This window comes from Mus caroli, unplaced genomic scaffold (assembly GCF_978045245.1).
Source record: "Mus caroli unplaced genomic scaffold, Mus_caroli_1 scaffold_8, whole genome shotgun sequence".
NCBI lineage: Eukaryota > Metazoa > Chordata > Mammalia > Rodentia > Muridae > Mus > Mus caroli.
In genome coordinates, this window is record NW_028227263.1 from 128,698,164 (window position 1) to 128,716,406 (window position 18,243).

The 18,243-nt window shown below is 37.7% G+C and overlaps 1 protein-coding gene across 1 annotated transcript in view; it reads left to right on the forward strand.

Annotated features, from left to right (window-relative positions):
- Window positions 1-7,314: 7,314 nt before the first annotated feature.
- Window positions 7,315-18,243, forward strand: part of LOC110287694 (sulfotransferase 2A1) — a 63,293-nt gene continuing 52,364 nt past the window's right edge. The window contains exons 1-3 of the mRNA XM_085842155.1: window positions 7,315-7,498; window positions 8,562-8,770; window positions 16,723-16,849. Coding sequence (XP_085698281.1) covers window positions 7,363-7,498; window positions 8,562-8,770; window positions 16,723-16,849 — 472 coding nt within the window. The 5' untranslated portion in view covers window positions 7,315-7,362. The remainder of the gene's footprint in view (window positions 7,499-8,561; window positions 8,771-16,722; window positions 16,850-18,243) is intronic.

Consider the following 18,243-nt stretch of genomic DNA (forward strand, 5'->3'; position numbering starts at 1 on the left):
TTACAGGAAACCCACCTCAGGGAAAAAGACAGATTCTTCCTCAGAGTAAAAGACTGGAAAGACTTTTTAGAGTTTAATGAAAATGAAGCCACGACATACCCAAACTTATGGGACACAATGAAAGCAGTCCTAAGAAGAAAACACATAGCACTGAGTGCCTCCAAAAAGAAACTAGAGAAAGCATACACTAGCAGCTTGACAGCATACCCAAAACCTCTATTTTTTTAAAAAAATTAGGTATTTTCCTCATTTACATTTCCCATGCTATCGCAAAAGCCTCCCCCCCTCCCCCCAAAAAACAAACCTCTATTACAAAAGGAGGCAAATTCACCCAAGAGGAATGGACAGCAGGAAATAATCAAACTCAGGGCTCAAATCAACCAAGTGGAAACAAAAAGAACTTTTCAAAGAATCAACCAAACCAGGAGCTGGTTCTTTGAGAAAATCAACAATATAGATAAACCCTTAGCCAAACTCACTAGAGGGCACAGGGACAACATCCTAATTAACAAAATCAGAAATGAAAAGGGAGACATAACAATGATCCGGAGGAAACCCAAAACACCATTAGATCCTTCTAGAAATTGCTATACTCAACAAAACTGGAAAACCTGGATGAAATGGACAAATTTCTAGACAGATAGCAGGTACAAAAGTTAAATCAGGATCATATTAATAACCTAAACAGTTCTATATCCCAAAAAGAAAAAGAAACATTGATTAATATTCTCGCAAACAAAAACAAATAAACAAACAACAAAAGGCCAGGACCGGATGGGTTTATTTCATAGTTTTATCAGACCTTCAAAGAAGACCTAATTACAGTTCTTCTCAAATTATTTCACAATATAGAAACATAAGGTATTCTACCCAATTCATTCTAGGAAGCCACAATTACTCTGACACCTAAACAACATAAAGACCCAACAATGATAGAGAACTTCCAATTTCCCTTATGACTATCTATCCAAAAATAGTCAATAAAATTCTTACTAAACGAATCCAAGAACACATCAAAACAATCATCCATCAAGATTAAGTACGCTTCATTCCAGGGATACGGGGATGGTTTAATATAAAGAAATCCATCAACGGAATCCACTATATAAACAAACTCAAAGAAAAAATCCATATAATCATCATGTTAGATGCTGAGAAATCATTTGACAAAATCCAACACCCATTCATGATAAGAGTCTTGGAAAGATCAGGAATTCAAGGCCCATACCTAAACATAAGAAGAGCAATCTACACTAAACCAGTAGCCAACATCAAAGTAAATGGAGAGAAGCTTGAAGCAATCACACTAAAATCAGGGACTAGACAAGGATGCCAACTTTCTCCCTACCTATACAATATATTATTCAAAGTCATAGCCAGAGCAATTACACAACAAAAGGAGGTCAAGGGGATACAAACTGGAAAGAAAGAAATCAAAATAAAACTATTTGCAGATGATATGTTAGTATATATAAGTGACCCTAAAAATTCCACCAGAGAACTCTTAAACTAGATAACAAGCTTCAGTGCAGTAGCTGGATATAAAATTAACTCAAACAAATCGATGGCCTTTCTCTACACAAAGGATAAACGGGCTGAGAAAGAAATTAGGGAAACAACACCCTTTAAAATAGTCACAAATAATAAAAATTACCTTGCTATAACTTTAACTAAGGAAGTGAAAGATATGTATGATAAACACTTGAAGTCTCTGAAGAAAGATATCAAAGAAGATCTCAGAAGATGGAAAGATCTCCCATGCTCATGGATTGGCAGGATCAATATAGTCAAAATGGCTATCTTGTCAAAAGCAATCTACAGATTCAATGCAATCCCCATCAAAATTCCAACTCAATTCTTCAACGAATTAGAAAGGGCAATCTGCAAATTTATCTGGAATAACAAAAAACCTAGGAGAGCAAAAACTCTTCTCAAGGATAAAAGAACCTCTGGTGGAATCACCATGCCTGACCTCAAGCTATACTACAGAGCAATTTTGATAAAAACTGCATGGTACTGGTATAGCAACAGACAAATAGTCCAATGGAATAGAATTGAAGACCCAGAGATGAACCCACACACCTATGATCACTTGATCTTTGACAAGGGAGCTAAAACCATCCAGTGGAAAAAAGACAGCATTTTCAACAAATGGTGCTGGTACAACTGGCGGTGATCATGTAGAATGTGAACTGATCCATTCTTAATTCCTTGTACTAAGCTCAAGTCTAAGTGGACCAAGGAAATCCACATAAAACCAGAGACACTGAAACTTATAGAGGACAAAGTGGGGAAAAGTCTCAAAGATATGGGCACAGGGGAAAAATTCCTGAGTAGAACAGCAGTGGCTTATGCTGTAAGATCAAGAATTGACAAATGGTACCTCATAAAATTACAAAGCTTCTGTAAGGCAAAAAACATTGTCAATAAGACAAAAAGGTCACTAAGAGACTGGGAAAGGATCTTTACCAATCCTAAATCAGATAGGGTACTAATACTCAATGTATATACAAACTCAAGAAGATGGACTCCAGAAAATCTTATAACCCCATTAAAAATGGGGCACAGTAATAAACAAAGAATTCTCAACTGAGGAATATCGAATGGCTGAGAAGCACCTCAAAAAATGTTCAATATCCTTAATCATCAGGGAAATGCAAATCAAAACAACCCTGAGATTCCAATTCATACCAGTCAGAATGGCTACAAACCAAAATTCAGATGACAACAGATGCTGGCTGGAATGTGGAGAAAGAGGAACACTCCTCCATTTGTAGTGGGATTGCAAGCTTTTACAACCACTCTGGAAATTAGTCTAGCAGTTCCTCAGAAAATTGGACATAGTACTACTGGAGGATCCAGCAATACCTCTCTTGGGCATATATCCAGAAGATGTTCCAACTGTTAATAAGGACACATGCTCCATTATGTTCATAGCAGCCTTATTTATAATCGCCAGAAGCTGGAAAGAACCCAGATGCCCCTCAACAGAGGAATGGATACAGAAAATGTGGTACATTTACACAATGGAGTACTACTCAACTATTAAAAACCATAAATTTATGAAATTCTCAGGCAAATGACTGGAACTGGAGGATATCATCCTGGTGAGGTAACACAATCACAAAAGAACTCACATGATATGCACTCACTGATAAGTGGATATTAGCCTAGAAACTAAGAATACCCAACATACATTTTGCAAAACACAAGAAAATATAGAAGAAGGAAGACCAACATGTGGATACATCAATCCTCCTTAGAATAAGGAACAAAATAACCATGGAAGGAGTTACAGAGACAAAGTTTGGAGCTGAGACCAAAGGATGGGCCATCCAGAGACTGACCCAACTGGGGATCCATCCAATAATCATCCACCAAACGCAGACACTATTGCAGATGCCAGGACGATTTTGCTGAAAGGACTCTGATATAGGTGTCTCTTGTGAGGCTATGCCAGTGCCTGGCAAATACAGAAGTGGATTCGCACAGTCATTTATTTGATGGAACACAGGTCTCCCAATGTAGGAGATAGTGATAGTACCCAAGAAGCTGAGGGGGTCTGCAACCCTATAGTTGAAACAACAATATGAACTTACCAGTACACCCAGAGCTCATGTCTCTAGCTGCATATGTAACAGAAGATGACCTAGTTGGCCATCACTGTAAAGAGAGACCACTTGGTCTTGCAAACTTTATATGCCCTTGTACAGGGTAATGCCAGGGCCAAGAAGTGGGAGTGGGTGGGTAAGGGAGCAGGGCCAGAGTAGGATCTAGGGGACTTTTGGGATAGCATTTGAAATGTAACTGAAGAAAATATCGAATAAAAAAATTATAAAAAGTACTGGCCTTTACCTCTGGCCAGTTTTATTTCTTCAGAAGAGAAGAAATAAAAATAAAAATAAGATATAGCTTCTTAATTGGTCAAAAACTTTAGCAATTAAGGAAATAAAAATTTAACAACTTTGAGATTTAATCTACTCTAGTCAGAAATAATATGAACAAACAAAAATCTTACAACAAATGCAGGTGAGATAAATGATTGTAATAATTTGGGAACTTGGGGACTCTCCTGCACTTAACTGCATTTCATTCTGATGACATCTCTCTGAAATTCAGTGTGAAAAATATATCATATGGCACGGATACAATATTCCTTGACATATGTGAAAGAACTTGATATATTCCTCCACAAATAGTTTCTCAGCCATGTTTGTTACTGTTCTAGTCATAATTACTAGAAAATGAAAACAACTTAAATGTCCTCCAACTAATAAATGACTAATGAAAGTGTGGTTCATATGTACAATGAAATTCTACTTAGCTGTAGAGATAAATGAAATGATGAAACTTTTAGGCAAACTGGTGGATCTAAAAGAGATTTGTACTTACTGGCTTTGAATCTGTAACTATGTGCTTATAACTTGGAGTAACAACAGTAACCAGGAAAGTTAAAAGGTATCATTTGAGAGAGAAATTTTAGACACTGGAATAGCACACAGGTGTTACAGAGGGAGAAATGGGGAAAATGGGACAGAGTGTATTTTGGACAGACACAGTCTAGTGCACAGTGACAGAAGAGACAAAAGGATAAATAATACCAAGGATGTTGAAAATAACATAGAAAATCATGGTATCCAGTATTTATCTAAAATCACATATAGTATATATATATATATATATATATATATATATATATATATATATATATATACTATGTGTGTGTGTGTGTGTGTGTGTGAAACATTAATATGTATTTTAAAGATAGTGCTATTTGGAATGATAATGTTCTCCACAACTCCACAAGAACTATGGACTATATAACAAAACCCCAATATCATGCATGAGAAATATTCTCTAAAATAGTTGGTCAGGAGAATCTGAGAATCCCCCCCCCAAAAAAAAAAAAAAAAACATCAGTTATTGATGCTCTTGGTTGCCTCGCAGTACTTGGAGATAAGATTATGTTGCTGAAGACATGATGCACTTCAGACAATTTGGAGGAATTGAGTTAAAATAGCCTGGAAATCTCTTGCAAGTGAAGTGGTTTTCATAACTTAAGACATTGCTCATTCTGCCAGGGAGAGGCACAATCACTCAAACTATGCAGATATGAAGCCTGTGAGCCAGAAGAATGACTTGACTGACAAGACATCCAAAGGAACAAAGCGGTGGCACTTTTATCTTGGGGTAATCAAAGGCTATATATTTGGACCTTAAGCCTATTAAAAAATAGGGAAGCCATGTCTGGTATTATAAACATAAACAACCTCGTGGACTGGAAAAAGCAAATCCCCATGAGTCTCATTACCAACAGTTCCCTAAACCAGTGTAATTTCCAGCTGATTTCTAAGTACTTGTTTTATACCCACAGGTAAATACAGTTCTTACCCCTTGTCAAAGATACTTCCTTTTGTAACATATGGTGACTCTGGCAAAGATCCACAATGGGCCAAAATATAGATAATATTAGAAAGGTGCCCAACACAAACTGATATATCTGAAATAAATCCTTACAACATCAGAGACTCAGAGAAAAAGTCACAGAAGAGGGCTTTTTTGTTCCCTCAAAAGCCCAAGGTTCCTGTTGATAGAATATGTCTTTTTTAGACACAACAGGAAAATAGACACATTAACTTTTAACAGTATAGTTATCCAAACAAACCAGCATAATGGCACTAGTAGGTATACTAAAGAGGCCAGGAAAAATTCTATATGATTTAACCTATAAGAAGAAATACTTCATATCAATTGTTGTTAAGATACGGAGAATAGGCTGTATCTGGAGATTAAATCCCACATTGATTTTTCTAACCTCAACTGCATGCCTCAGGATACATTGCATACACGTTCAAATGCATGGACTAAGTAGGTTGACTTTACATGTGTGCATATATAAATAGCAACAAATATTAAAGTAAAGACCAAAAATATGGGAAAAGGAGGGAAGGCTTTGAGTGGAAGAAGAAGGGTAGTTAATGTACTGCTGCAGACCTTCTTTTTCCTGTGCCTGCGTAAGAACGAGTCTCTCGAGCAGATGGGCAAAGAGTCAGATGGCAGCAGACAGAATCAAGCACACAAGAGAGGTGTTGAATCTGAATGTGATTTTCTGGTAAAACATGAGACTATTATATTACAGCGAATTATCAGGAGCTACAAATCACAAGTAAGACAAGGTACACTGAAATTTACCAGATACAACTGAAAAGAATTTGCAGGAACTAGTTAAATGTTTACATTAGGGATAACAAGCCCTGCCTGGGAAAAGCCTAATGCCAGGCAGGAATTTCACACTTTAAAGTTAATAGCACCAGGGGGTTTAACTCTTTGACAGGCCTCAAGAATAATGTGGTATTGCGGAGCTCTAAATTCTAGGTCTTGTAAAACTTTATCTTGTCTGGAGACTTTCTTACTTATCAGGATAGTATATTAAGTCACTCCTGACATGGAATGTAACCTGTAGTAAAGATTTCTATCTCAGTGAGACTTTTAGTCTTCTTTATGCAGACAGCTGGATTAATGGCTAGTTTTTTTTATTTTTTTATAGCAGTGCTTAATTAGTTACTGAATAGGTTAAGCTCCTTGCTGTTATCTGGGATCTTAGAACACTGGGAAAGGCTTTAGCTATGTTAGAATTCAATCTTAAAAGGCATTACAATAAGGTAATACTAAATAGAGTGCATGTGAATCTATACATTAGACTAACGCGGTGGAAATTAGAATATTATGGGTTGGGAGAAAACGCCAAACCTCCGGGAGAGAAATTACCATGGAACTCTGATCCTCATGAACAGCTTCCAGGCTTTTCGCCTGTCAAACTCATCCAAACTGGAGTGCTGACTGCCAGGAAGAGAGTTTTAGGAATTCATTTCTCATGAGCAGCTTTTTGGCATTACTGCCTCAAGCTGGCTCCACTGGAGTCCCTTGGCAATGTACTATGAGTTTCTCAAAAGTAATCACTATTTAAAAAAAAAAAAGAAATTCCATTGGAAAGGTTCTGTATGATCTCTGTTTTCTGCATATTCAAAATCATTCTGAAAGCTAAATTGTATTACTAGACACTTTAAATTAACTTGCATTTCTATGTCCTATTACATCTTACTGAGTTTACAGTTTGGGGTAATGAACATGGTCTCACAAATTTTGCAGAATGTTATTTGTACAACTTTAAAATTGCTCAATATAGTAACCTTTGACTGTAGGTTGCAATATTTATTTCTTCATATCAGTAAATATTTCACAACAAGCAAGATGATGTTAATGATTTTTTACTTGCACTATAAATCTTACCTCTCAGAATTGGCCATTAGCTGAATAGGTGTCCTGGGCTGGAATTCTAACAGCACCTACAAGGAGCTATTCATGATGTCAGACTATTATTGGTTTGAAGGGATACCTTTTCCTGCCATAGGATATCAAAGAGAAAATTTGGAAGATGTCCGTAGTAAGTTTGTGGTGAAAGAAGAAGACTTGTTTATATTGACTTACCCCAAGTCAGGTAAGAATCATCAGTAAGACTAATTCGGAAATGTATATGGGAGGTTAGTACTTTGATCTTAATTCATTTTGTATGATGAGTAGAGTGTTCTATATATTAATGTGTAAAATGACTTGTGGGCATGGAGATTTGTGTGTGTGCTCCACTCAGTCTGACCTAAGTGGAAAGAGGAGATTAGCTATGGCTCCAGAACAATGATAGTGCTCCCTGAGGCAGAATATGCCATTGGTCCCTCTCTCTGTGGAAGAGATAGAAGACTGAGAGTGATGAGAATAAATACAAGAAATAACATTAAAAGATAAAGGCATGTATGTGAGGATATGTGGAGGAGAGGACAGTTTGAGGTAGAATTACTATGGAACTTGTCCAGGATGTAGAAAGAGTCTGAAAACTCAAGAAACCAAAAGTGACATCATGGTAGTTTGGTGTATGGATGTTTGCTGTGTGGAACACACACTGAACATTGAGTAAATATTAGGCTGCTGGCATTGAAAGGAAAATGACACAGAAATTACAAATGCAATGGGAATATAGGAAAAAAGTACCAGACAAAAACTCAGAGAACAAATCTAGAGAAACATATACTGACAAATGAACACATAAACACAAATGCAAGGGTGTGTGATAAATATGCACAAGGAAATTGATTCACTTTAAAAAGAAGAACTCAGTCATACACTACAGCATGGGTGCATACCAGTGACAATGAATTAAATTAAAGGAGGTAGTCTCAGAGGGCATGTGCTATGATTACAACATTCTGAAATATCTGGGATAGTCAAATTCATTCCACCAGAATGTAGAATGATGTTGGCCCAGGGCTGGAGGAGAAATTCCATTGCCAGTTTGCTGTTTATTGAGTATAGGGTCCCTGTTTTACAAAATGAAGTCTAGAATATGAAAAGTGAATATACTTTGCACTTATGTCACATGGATATTGTGAACACAAGTCTGTGTGCTTGAAAATGGGCAGCACTGTAAATTGTATGGGCTTATATTGTACTTGAGGCTTTTTCACAAGTAATGTTGAAATGAGTGACAGTCACTTTTCCTTTTCATTCAGGAACACACTGGCTGATTGAGATTGTCTGCTTGATTCAGACCAAGGGAGATCCGAAGTGGATCCAAACTGTGCCCATTTGGGACCGCTCACCCTGGCTAGAGACTGATTCAGGATATCCTGCATTAATCAATAAAGAAGGACCACGACTCATAACCTCCCATCTTCCCATCCATCTCTTCCCCAAGTCTTTGTTCAGTTCCAAGGCCAAGGTCAGTGTCCAGTGGTTGAGATTTTCTTTGACTAAACACTCTTTCAACTTATTTTATCTGACAAGTCCTAGAGGTCTTGCTGAAATGTGAAGATGGGATTCTCATGCACTAGGTGATGCTGATGTTTCCCCACATCGGACTATATTTGTGGACCAGCACACAGTGGTCCTGGGCAGCTTTAAAAAATAAAGTGAAATATCACACTGAAACTTTCAGGAACTACATATATAGGCCAAACAGAGTTCAAACTCTAATGTACAGTGAATATTAGTATATCATTGCCATCAAAGTGTGAATCTTATTTATAACATATACCCTAAGCCCTGTGTGTGAAACACCTAAGACATAATTGCTCATGGGGGAAGCAAACAGACCAAGCATCAATGTTCAAAGATCAGTTGTATATACAGTGTCATCATGTGTCTAGCTGTCTATTGAGATCAGTAGCCACAGGAATCTCCCATGAAATGGAAAGAAGATCAGTAGATGGAATTAGAGATATCCACATACTGACCTATCACAGCTTCTAGTCAGTAAGGAAGTTTTCTGTATATCCTTCCATCCATAAAAGCTATAGTTTATGCTGCAACTACAAATACAAACAGAATAATCTCTCATTAAAATGGCACAAGGAATTTGTGGCCATTCGTATATGTGTGTGTGTGTTGGAAGCCGGCCTACCGCTCACAAGAAATGGAGTACACCTTTGAGGCAAGCTGGGGCTGAAAAGAGAGGGGAAACTAGGTGGTCGAGAGAAAGAATGGAGCTAAGTCATGTTTCCTGATCAATGCTCAAATGTTTAATGGCAAATGGGCTTTATAAAGGAGAGTGGGGAGGCCCATTTCCACCAATTCATCCATGGAGCCTGGAATCTGCTACAAGGTGATGACTTGCATGATAGGGTGTAGTCTCCAGAATAGCTCAGGGGCCTCTCAGCAGGAGGAACAGTGGCAGTGGCTGAACAATAGAATGATCTAGGGAGGAAGGCTCCACCCTAGGTAATCTCCTTAATGGCAGCAAGGTCAAGGTCTGGCTTAGCCTGCTTCAGGCTCAGGGAGGTTACAGTTTGCCCCCTGTTGTTAATATTTTAAAAAAGCTGGACTGAGGTATAAAATGTATTTATGTTCTATAGTCCTGTCTGGGAGTTATGGTGGCTGGCGGCCACGCCTGTCTTAGGAAATCTTAGATATTCCCGAACTATCCAGTTCCATCTTGGAGGCTACGGCAGCTTGTTTGTGTTATATTTCACACAAAACATGGGTCTGTGGTGTGTTATCAACAGCCATGGCCTTTTGGCATATACCTCTGTCCTAGATTGGTATTGTTCCAAGATCTGGATGCCCATTATTGACTGTTTGGTCCTCATTAGCACACCTTATTCCCAATTCAGACCAAAGTCACAATATATACTTAAAATTCTTCTTCAATGAAGAAGGCGAAGCTGCACACCTGCTGCAGTCAGGCTGAATGGTGTTGACTGACCTGCTTGAAAAACAAAGTACAAACAACAGCACAAAAGCTTCTTTGGGGAAGTCCAGGTACTCCATTCAATTGCAAATTAGCAAAGATCAAGTTTAGACTTAGAGCTCCAGCTGTTGGGGAGGTGACTTTGAGAATCACAGAAAGGCTGTAACTTTCTGGGAGAGGAGGCTTTTCTGCAAAATTAACTTTTTGGCTAAAGAGGATTTTTAGCTATAATCATGGTCAGAGTCATACTTACTGGAAGATTCAGGATCTGTGTCCAGTTGACAAACTTTCAGGCAGCCATAGCGCTCTGTCTTCTTTTTGTGAAAAAACACAGACTGAGCCCCTTCCCCAGATTAGGACCAGGTCTGGACCCTTCCATTCATTAGTTAATGGGTCCTGCCACTTTACCACGGGATATGAACTAGAAGTAACTGGATGCCAGTGGCGATCCACTGCAGACTGACCTTAAATATCAGTTTGCAAAAAATTTAGAACAAATAAGACAAAAGCAAGATGTGCATTTGGTGACCTTGGGGGATATAACTGCCCCTGTTTTGTTTTTTAAAGCCATTTTTTTTAACTGTGATGAGCACATTCAACTATTCCTTGTCCCATGGGGTTATAAGGAATTCTAGTTTTATGTTTGATGCCAAATTCTTTACAAAATGAGGTAAAATTTTTGCTAAAATAGGATGGCCCATTATCTGTCTTAATAAGTTTAGGCAATTCCATGCCACTAAAGGCTTGTAGGAATGATCAATTACATTTTTGGAGGCTTCTCCAGTATGCAGAGAAGCAGATTAAATGTACCACAAGTCTCCAATAAGGGTACCAATTGTGTAACATATAAACTATCAGGAAAAATATTAAAAGCATCATTCACAGAATGAAAGACATTCAGTACTGCTGTTAATTCTGCTAATTGAGCTGAGAGGCCAGAAGTCTTTATGATTACCTGTTGATTATTTATAAGATATTCAGCTGGCCCTTTAGAGGAGCCATCAGTAAACACCAGAACAGCATTGTGTAAGGGATGTAAAGAGGTTATATTAGGAAATATTACCTCATATATATTTAAAAATTTTATCAACCTATCTTGAGGGTAGTGGCTGTCTATAGTTCCTTTAAACCCTATTTGAGCAAGCAGCCAATCCATCCTGTGCTGTTTCAGCCAAGTGTCTTGACCTACGCTGTAAGGCTGAACAATAATATCTGGCTCTTTGCCAAAATAAGTTAGTGCCTGCTTCATTCCAAGGATAATCATCTGAGCTACTGCTTCATAATATGGCAAGATATTACGTGGTAAGTTTAGGTTGAGGTCTTAGCAAATTAAAATCTCCTGGAAGTTTTTGAAAATAAAAATTTTATGCAAATCAATTTTTCATTCTAGATTTTCTGTACCACAATTTTATAGTATAAATAAAACCTTAAGTATTAAAAAGATATTGCTTCTGAATCTTTTCTGGAGCAACAGCTACTCCCCAGAACTTAAAAGCTCCTGTGTGAGAGCAAGGATTTAAACTAAACTTCCCTTGAGAGGCATTAGCTAATGAAATACTTTCCACTTAGAAACAATATACACTGAAAGATTCAAACTGTTAGCTTCTTGTATTGAAGCAGAGACACTAAGAATTTTTTGTACATGAGGTAAGGCTATATAAGCCATATCTAGAGGCAAAATTTTCCAGTGGTTACTAGCTGACTAGAAGCAAGCTCTTTACAATTTTAAGGATGCAAAGGAAAAAACAAACTCTTAAATCTATAATAACTTTACATGAAGTAGGCAAGTCAAATCGCAATGTCCTGATAAATTCTACAGCCTGATTGACATTTTATAAACGTAGAATTTAAACTTTATTTAGAACAACATCTGGGTAGATCTGCAAAGGTGCTCTTTTAGCTAAAAGGAATTTTCCTTGAAGGCAAGGAGAGGCAAGGAGAGCTTCCTTTGGCACCATTTGCAAGACAAAAGAAAGTCACACAAAAGAGGCTGCTCTGTGATTTGTTCTTGCTGTGAGGACAGATTTCATAATTTTAAAGATTCTTTTCCAATATTAGACTATAACTACAACCTTGGGAAAGCAAAACTCCATTTCACAACAATTTATCACCTTAGAATCAACATTAAAACTTCACTACCACGTTGCAAAATTTGGCTGTCAATTTATACCTATGAATGCATGACAGTGCAAGTTTCAATGTTTCATTAAAGAGACATTGCTTTAAATCTTATCTTTTTAAAAAAAATTATTAGGTATTTTCCTCATTTACATTTCCAATTCTATCCCAAAAGTCCCCCATACCCTCCCCCCACTCCCCTACCCACTCATTCCCACTTCTTGGCCCTGGCATTCCCCTGTACTGAGGCATATAAAGTTTGCACGACCAGTGGGCCTCTCTTTCCACTGATGGCCGGCTAGGCCATCTTCTGATATATATGCAGCTAGAAACATGAGCTCTTGGGGGAGGGGGGAAGGGGGGTACTGGTTAGTTCATATTGTTGTTCCACCTATATAGGGTTGCAGATCCCTTTAGCTCCTTGGATACTTTTTCTAGCTCCTCCATTGTGGCCCCTGTGATCCATCCAATAGCTGACTGTGAGCATTCACTTCTGTGTTTGCTAGGCTCCAGCATAGTCTCACAAGAGACAGCTATATCAGGGTCCTTTCAGCAAAATTTTGCTAGTGTGTGTCTTATCTGGATTTGGAAAATTTTGACTAGGGAAACTGAAGCTTGAAGAGATGAATTCTATATTTGGCAGGTTCTAGCATAGCCTCTCAGGAAACTACTCTATCCAGCTCCTGCCAGCATGCACTTCTTGGCATCAACAATAGTGTCTTGGTTTGGTTACTGAATATGGATGGATCCCCAGATCCATCTGTATCTGTATCTGTATCTGTATCTGTATCTGTATCTGTATCTGTATCTGTATCTGTATCTGTATCTGTATCTGTATCTGTATCTGTATCTGTATCTGTATCTGTATCTGTATCTGTATCTGTATTGCCTTTCTTTCAGTCTCTGCTCCACACTTTGTCTCTATGTTTCCTCCCATGATTTTTTTGTTTGTTTGTTTGTTTTCTCTTCTAAGAAGGATGGAAGTATCAGCACTTTTGTCGACCTTCTTCTACAGCTTCATTTGGTCTGTGAATTGTATTTTGGTTATTCTGAGCTACTGGGCTAATATCCACTTATCAGGGAATGCATACCATTCGTATAGTTTTGTGATTGAGTTACCTCACTCACGATGATATTTTCCATTTCTATTCATTTTCCTATGAATTTCAAGAAGTCATTGTTTTTTATAGATGAGTAGTACACTATCATGTAAATGTACCACCCTTTCTGTATCCTTTCCTCTGTTGAAGGACATCTGATTTGTTTCCAAATTCTGTCTCTTATAAATACAGCTACTATGAACATAGTGGACAATATATCCTTGTTATATGTTGTAGCATCTTTTGGGTATAAGCTCAGGAGTGCTATAACTGGGTCCTCATGTAATACTATGTCCAGTTTCCTTAGAAACCACCAGACTGATTTCCAGAGTGGTTGTGCAAGCTTGCAATCCCACCTGCAATGGAGAAGTGTTCCTTTTTTCCAGTTCCTCACCAGAATCTCTGTCACCTGAATTTTTGATCTTAGCCATTCTGACTGGTGTGAGGTGGAATCTCAGGATTGAAGGAAGATGAAATATTGTAACTTGTTTAGGAGCCCACAGCCCTAATCTGGGACTGAGAACAAAGAAGAACAGCCCCCAGGCATGCCAGGGCAGGGCTGTTGTTAAGGCATTCCTAAGAACATCTTGGCTGTAAAGATGAAAAGGTATTCAAGGACAAATGGGGCTACATTATCTAAGCTAACACCATCTGGCCGGAATCTCCCCTCAATCCGAAGACAGGCAGAGTCATCTTATCTAAGTCCACACCATCTGGCCGGAACCTCCCTTCTGTCTATTACCCCTTGGTGCCGGGTACAAAGATAAGCCCCAAGCCCACCGGAACAAAGCTCTGATGCCCCTTTTGCTGACATGTAATCTTTCTGTTAATGAATCAATCCCATGCCTTTGTCAAAATTCTTTGTATTCCTAACCCTTTGCTTCTTAAAAAACCCCTAGCTTCCGAGCCTCAGCGTCGACTCCCCTGCCTCCTGTGTGAGGTATGTGTCGACCCAGAGCTCTGCCAATAAAGCCTCGTGCGTCTTGCAACAAGAGAGGATTCTTGTGTTCGTGGGTGCTTCCTGTCCCTGAACTAGAGTGGGGGTCCTTAGATTTGGGGTCCTACAGGATCATTTTCATTTTCATTTCCCTGATGACTAAGTATGTTGAACAATTTTTTAGGTTCTAGGCCATTCCATATTTCTCAGTTGAAAATTCTTTTTTTAGTTCTGTACCCCATTTGTAATAGGGTTATTTGTTACTATGGAGCCTAATTTTTTGAGTTCTTTGTATATATTGGATATTAGCTCTCTATCAGATGTAGATCTTTCCCCAATCTGTTGGTTGCCATTTTGTCCTAATGACAGTGTTCTTTGACTTACAAAACTATACAGTTTTATGAGGTCCCATTTGTCAATTCTTTATCTTAGAGCATAAGCCATTTGTGTTCTGTTCAGGAACTTTTTCCTTGTGCCCATGTATTTGAGATTCTTCCCCACTTTCTCTTCTATAAGTTTTAATGTATATGGTTTTATGAGGAAGTTCTTGATATACTTGGAGTTAAGCTGTGTAAAAGGGGATAAGAATTGATTGATATCCATTCTTCCACATGCTGACAGCCAATTCAACCAGCATCATTTGTTGAAAATGCTGTCTTTTTCCCAATGGATGATTTTAGAAGCTTTGCAAAAGATCAACTGAACATAGGAGTGTGGGTCCAATTTTGTGTTTTCAATTCTATTCCATTAATCTACCTGCATTTCATTGTACCAATAGCATAGAGTTGGGTTTTTGTTTTGTTTTGTTTTGGTTTGGTTTTAATAATTATTGCTATATAATACAACTAGAGATCAGGAATGGTGATTCCCCTAGAAGTTCTTTTATTGTTGAGAATAATTTTTGCTATCTTTGGGAAGTAGGAGTGGATGGTTGGGTCAGTGGAAGGTGTTTCACCTTCGCTGAATCAGGGGGAAGGAGATTGGATTGGGAGTTTCCAGGAAGGAAGTGGGAAGCTGTAAAAGGTGATAACATTTGAACTGTAAATAAAAAATATCCAACAAAAAATATTTAAAAATTTTAAGAGGACTTAGATAGATGGTTCAGCTGTTAAGAGTACAGGCTTCTCTTGCAAAGGACCTAGGTTCAGTTCCCAACACCCACATGGTGTCTCACAACTGTCTGCAACTCTAGTCCCAGGGCATCCACCCCCCCCCTTTTTCTTAATGTCTGTGGGTTTCAGTCCACATATGGTGTGCAAAAATGAATGTGTGAACTCAGTCGTGCATAAATCAATATTTTTGAAGTTAAAAAAAGATGAGATCTACAATAATTGGTACAAATTATAAAGTTCCTTTTATTAAAAATGATTACTTTATGGGCTGAAGTGGTGGCTCCATGGTTAAGAGCAGTAACTGGTTTTCCAGAGGTACTGAGTTCAATTCCTAGCAACAACATGGAGGTTCATGAACATTTGTAATGGGATCCAATGTCTTTTGGTATGTCTAAATACAGTGACAGTTTACTCCGTATATAAAATAAATAAATCTTTATAAAAGAAATTAATTATTTCTTTTAATTTATTTCTTTTATGTTTTGAAATTATTATAATAAAATATAATTATGTACATCATTTCCCCTTCCCTTTTCTCCATCTGAAAACATTAATATATCCCCTTTTACTCTCTTTCTAATTTATGGTTTCTTTTTTCATTAATTCATGTTGCATATATACATATACATATACATATACATATACATATACATATACATATACATATACATATACATATACATATACATATACATATACATATACATATACATATACATATACATATATATATATTCCTAAATATATTCCTATGTTCATGTATTCCTATATGAATATATATTTGCATGCTTCTAATGTATACAATATATATTCTTAAATAAATAAATAATCAATATATTCCTAAATAAATCTGTATATCCCAAAACACTTCAGTACATTCTTCTCAGTCACTACAGTATTACTTGTATGTATATTTTATAGGCTCGGCATTTGATGTTGGATAACCAATTGTTATTGTAATCTTTAGAACTTTTGAATCAGTCTGTGTTTTTTTACACTATTAATGAACTAGCCATTTTGTTGTTCCATTTTTACAAATCAAATAAAATTAGAAAATAGAAATTATGACTGTAGATTTTTCACTTGTGTATATGTTTGCCCCACATAAAAATAACAATATTTTAGAAACCATTAGATAATTGAATATTTCATGTAAATTGTGACAGTTAAAAGGTGAGGAATAACTGTTGACTTTCATTTACATTTTTTCCATTCAAGGCGATCTATCTCATCAGAAATCCCAGAGATATTCTTGTGTCTGGTTACTTTTTCTATGGTAACACAAACCTTGTGAAGAATCCAGGGTCACTCAGAACATATTTTGAATGGTTCCTCAAAGGAAATGGTGAGTATGCTGTGAAATATAGGAGGTGGGGGAAACTCAGAGACATTTATTTCATTAATTAATTTATTAATTAATAAATTAAATTATTCATATTATATCTCAATATTAAGCACCCCTCTCCTCTTAATTACCCCTACTCATAGCTCCTATAACCATCCTCTTCTCCTCTGAGAAGGGATAGGTTCCCCTAGGGTACCTCCCTATCATGACACATCAATTTTCCCCAGGACTTAGTGTGTCGTCTCCCAGTGAGACAAGACAAGAGGAATGGGATCCACAGACAGGAAACAGTTTAAGGGAGAGACCCAGCACCAGTTGTTTGGAGACCTGCTCAAGACCAAGCTGCTCATCTGCTCCATATGTACAGGGCCCCTAGTTCTAGCTCATGATAGCTTTTTGGTAGGTGGTTCAGTTACTGAGAGTGTTAAAAGTTCCAGGTTAGTTGACTCTTCTGGTCTTCATCTGGAGTTCTTAACCCTGTTGGGTCCCTCAATCCTTTCTCCAACTTTCCCAAAAGACTTCCAGAGCTCTAACTAATGTTTGGCTGTGGACGTATACAATCTCTTTTACTCAGCTGCTGGGTGGAGCCTCTCATAGTACAGTTATTCTGGGCTCATGTATGCAAGCATATCAGAGTATCAGTAATAGTGTCATGGATTGTTTCTTGCCCATGGTGTATGTCTCAATTTTGGCCAGTCATTGATTGCCCATTCTTTCCATCTCTGCTCCATCTTTGTTGCTGGACATCTTGTAGTTAGGACACTTTGGGGGCCAAAGGTTTTCTGAATGAGTTGCTATTCTTATCCCTCCAATGGGATTCCTGCCTGCCTAATGGAGGTGGCACTTCAGGCTCCATGTCGCTTACTGTTAAGAGTTTCAGATTGAGACAACACCATAGAGACTCTGGAGTCTCCCCAGTTCCAAGTCTCAGAGTATTTTTTTAAAGACAAAGTGAGAAATAGCTTAGGTTGGCCTTGAATTCTCTATATACCTTGGGAAGACCTTGAAGTATGGTTCCTTCTTCTCCTACCTCTTGAGTTCTAAGACTACAAGCACCTACTGTATACTCTGCTTATTTTGTGCTGGAGCTCAACCACACAATTTCATGTATGATACCTAACTTGCCTACATCTGTAGTCTTTTAATATTCTCTAGGCTCCATTTTATCTCTCTATATTCAACAAGTCTATGGGCCCAGGACTCATCATCATTTCAACACTGATTGTGAAGTCTTTCTGTTCTCACAATCACCACAGTACAGGAGACAGACACAAATTGTCCAGTGTCATAATATTTAAGCACCATTTGGAGTGTCTAGTCTTTGCAAACCTAATCTTGATATTGACACTGGTCATCATTTGAGTAAGAAATGGCCCACATAGGCCCCCAAATTT